Source organism: Octopus bimaculoides, chromosome 2 (genome assembly GCF_001194135.2).
Source record: "Octopus bimaculoides isolate UCB-OBI-ISO-001 chromosome 2, ASM119413v2, whole genome shotgun sequence".
NCBI lineage: Eukaryota > Metazoa > Mollusca > Cephalopoda > Octopoda > Octopodidae > Octopus > Octopus bimaculoides.
The window spans coordinates 144135583-144139375 of NC_068982.1; the positions used below are offsets into that span (position 1 = coordinate 144135583).

General features: G+C 38.5%; 1 protein-coding gene across 1 annotated transcript in view; it reads right to left on the reverse strand.

Annotated features, from left to right (window-relative positions):
- The window catches only part of LOC106875153 (2-oxoisovalerate dehydrogenase subunit beta, mitochondrial), a 30760-nt gene that overhangs the window by 18982 nt on the left and 7985 nt on the right, over positions 1-3793 (reverse strand). The window contains exon 2 of the mRNA XM_014923169.2: positions 586-663. Within this exon, the coding sequence (XP_014778655.1) occupies positions 586-663 (78 nt within the window). The remainder of the gene's footprint in view (positions 1-585; positions 664-3793) is intronic.

Genomic DNA, 3793 nt, shown 5'->3' on the forward strand with positions numbered 1-3793 from the left:
GACCTGATTAATAATAATAATATAATAATAGTAACATCGTTAGGAATGAGAATCCAGGTTCGAAATTTCCCCAAGACACCTGACGAAGGCTGGAGGGTATGTCAGCCGAAACGTTGTGTTAACAACAAACAAGATGAGGACAAATATCCGTCAAACGTAAATAATGTAAATAATGTAAATAATTCCTCATCTCTTAAATATAGAACTGTAATAGGAAGGATGTCATCATCATCATCATCATCGTTTAACGTCCGCTTTCCATGCTAGCATGGGTTGGAAGATTTGACTGAGGACTGGTGGAGCCCGAAGGCTACACCAGGCTCCAATCTGATTTGGCAGAGTTTCTACAGCTGAATGCCCTTCCTAACGCCAACCACTCTGAGAGTGTAGTAGGTGCTTTTACGTGTCACCGCCAGTCAGGTGATACTGGCAACGTATAACTGCAAAAACAAAAACGTATAACTGCAAAAACAAAAACGTATAACTGCTCCAACAAAAAACTTCTCCCCACCACAAAAAAAAGGATGCAAAATAGCAAAACAAAATAGATCTCTCCAGATATAAAAACAAAATAATGAAACAAACCAGCAGTTGGATCAGATTCTAGAGCTATCTCCATTGCATTGGTTACACTTTGAAACAGATTCATCTTCATTGTTTCTCCTAGTTAATAAGAAAAAACGGAAAAAAATTACAAGCAAATATGGAAAAAAAAAACATGAAACAATTTGGTAAAATTTTCGGGAGAGAAAGAAAGTATTTTTATATTTTTTTCTAAAAAAATTTGGGACAAAAGATCTAACAAAACTGACACAGAAAAAACATTAAGTGAAGCAGGAGATAAGTGAATAGTATTTCTAAAAGTTGACAAGGTGAAAGATGTCAACCTGTCTGTGAAAATGAAAAGATATTAATGTAAATTCATTAAGTAATACAATGTCATAGAATCAAATCTGAATTAATTAAGCTTGAGGTGACATATTACAATTTTATCTGGTTCATATGAAATTGGGTCATGATTAAAATGTTTATGGGGTTGCAATATTGTGCTGATATGATACTTTTTACAGTCACTGGGCTGTTACAAAGCTGAGGTACCACCTTCAAGTGTTGTAACTGCTTATATTGATCCTGATATGTTGTCTCGCACTATTTTATTAATTTCATACTTTTGGTATAAAGTGATGTGACTTGTGCAGACAACTGACTACAAGGTATTTTTGTTCAATTCACCAGTCTATTGGTTATTCATTGCTAATTGATTTATAAAGAAAAAAAAAATCACTCTACCCACTCAGGAAGATAAATTCTTAACCTACCCAACAAACACTCAACCCAAATTAAATTACATTCTTTACCCTCAGTTCCAACTTACACCTACAACCAAAATGTAACCAAGCAGAAAAAAAGTTGAGATCAAACTCCTCTATCAAACCCTGCAAAATCTCAGACATCATCATCATCATTATCGTTTAACATCTACTTTCCATGCTAGCATGGGTTGGACAATTTGACTGAGGACTGGTGAACCAGATGGCTGCACCAGGGTCCAATCTGATGTAGCAGAGTTTCTACAGCTGGATGCCCTTCCACTCCGAAAGTGTAGTGGGTGCTTTTACGTGCCACCGGCACGAGGGCCAGTCAGGCAGTATTGGCAACGGCCACACTCAAACAGTGTTTTTTACGTGGCACCTGCACAGGAGCCAGTCCAGCAACACTGGCAACTACCTCACTTGAATGTTTTTACACGTGCCACTGGCACAAGTGCCAGTAAGGCGACGCTGGTAACGATCACGCTCAAATGGTACTATTTACATGCCACCGGCACGGAAGCCAGACAGCTGCTCTGGCAATGATCACGCTCGGACGGTGCTGTTAGCACTACACTGGAATGGGTGCCAGTCATTGAATTTGGTTCAATTTCAATTTTGATTTCACTTGCCCCAACAGGTCTTCGCAAGCAGAGTTTAGTGTCCAATGAAGAAAAGGTTGGCATGGGTGCCAGTCGTCAAATTTGGTTCAATTTCAATTTCGATTTCCCTTGCTTCAACAGGTCTTTGCAAGAAGAGTTTAGTGTCCAATGAAGGAAAGGTATGCATAAGTGGGCTGACTACACCCCTGGCAAAGGCCACGGGTTATGGTCTCACTTGGCTTGCCGGGTCTTCTCACGCACAGCATATTTCCAAAGGTCTCGGTCATTAGTCATTGCCTCGGTGAGGCCTACACTTATCTGAGATGAATATAATACAATGGATGCCTACGCACAATAAACAAATAATCAAGAGGAACCTTTAAACAAGCTCCACAAAACTTTAAAAAATAACGACTTCAAAATATGTAAACGTGAGAAAATATTATGTTCATAATCATGGAGAAGATGAATATTCCTAAAGAATTAACATTGTATTCAGTGACAAAAACCTATTTATTCAGAGATAACATCACCCAAATAAAAGCTAAACTGAACAAATCAGTTATTTATTTTTTATCTTTTAATCAGGTGGGAAGGTAATTCCCATGACATGTTATAGGATCTCTGAAACGGGTAGAAGGGAGGAAGGAAGGGAAGAATCCTCAAACCAGGTGCCTGGCCTGCATGCTTACAGCAGTGGACTCTGCTAAAGGTATCTATTGTGCCGGATGATGGTGGTGTTAAACTGGGCAATAGATTAAGTCTACTACTCTGAAGTAATTACATCAATAAGTACACAAACTGGAGCCCCTTCTTTCCTCTGCATTGCAAGAGAAGCAACCCAACACATATCTATGTAATAGTAAAATTACATGGAGTAGCAATACGTTCACCCTAGGAGCCTGTGTTTGCAGTGTTCTACATGGTTTCAGTTATGTGCACAAGTTATTTAGTTTGCACACTCATCAGAACTAACATACTGAAAGATATTGAGACATTAAAGGAAGACACCATTTTAAAATTCAACATCCAGAACAGTTCAAATTAAACTCCTAGCAATACAATGACTCTATTTTCAGATATAAGCATTGTGAGAGAAAACAACATATACATTGAGTCTGTTTATAGTAAAAATATAATCAAATGTGCTGTTGTTAGTACATTAGCAAGTCACCGAATGTGACAGATATATGTTATAAATAGATGCAATGAATGCAGCAGTTAATATTAATAGCCAATTCTGGTCCTTACTTCTACTATATATATATATATATGTATGTGTGTGTGTGTGTGTATATATAGTAAAAGTAAGGACCCGAACCCTTCAAAGGGATGTCTAGCATCCAAGTTCTCGAGGGAAAGCCTAATTTGTGATTTCAAAAGGATTATATTTTCCTTAAAGTTACAAGGGAAAAAACTTGGATCTTGTGAATTTTCCGAAGTCCTCTCCCACTCCTACGTTGCTTTACGTGCATTTTTGTTTCCAGATTCGTTTCCTATGTGGATCTGAATCATCATCATCATCATCATCGTTTAACGTCCGCTTTTCATGCCAGCATGGGTTGGACGATTTGACTGAGGACTTGCAAGCCAGAAGGCTGCACCAGGCTCCAATCTGATCTGGCAGAGTTTCTACAGCTGGATGCCCTTCCTAACGCCAACCACTCTGAGAGTGTAGTGGATGCTTTTACGTGCCACCGGCACAGTAGAAAGATATTGATTTTCCTTAAAGTTACGAGTGAAAAACATCGGATCTTGTGAATTTTCCGAAGTCCTCTCCCCACCCCCTCGGAAAAGATTTCCCCCAGAGATTTCTTTATAATCGTAATCTATACCGTTTGAAAGGTATTTATATAAAATTTCATTAAAAAAGCCCCCTTC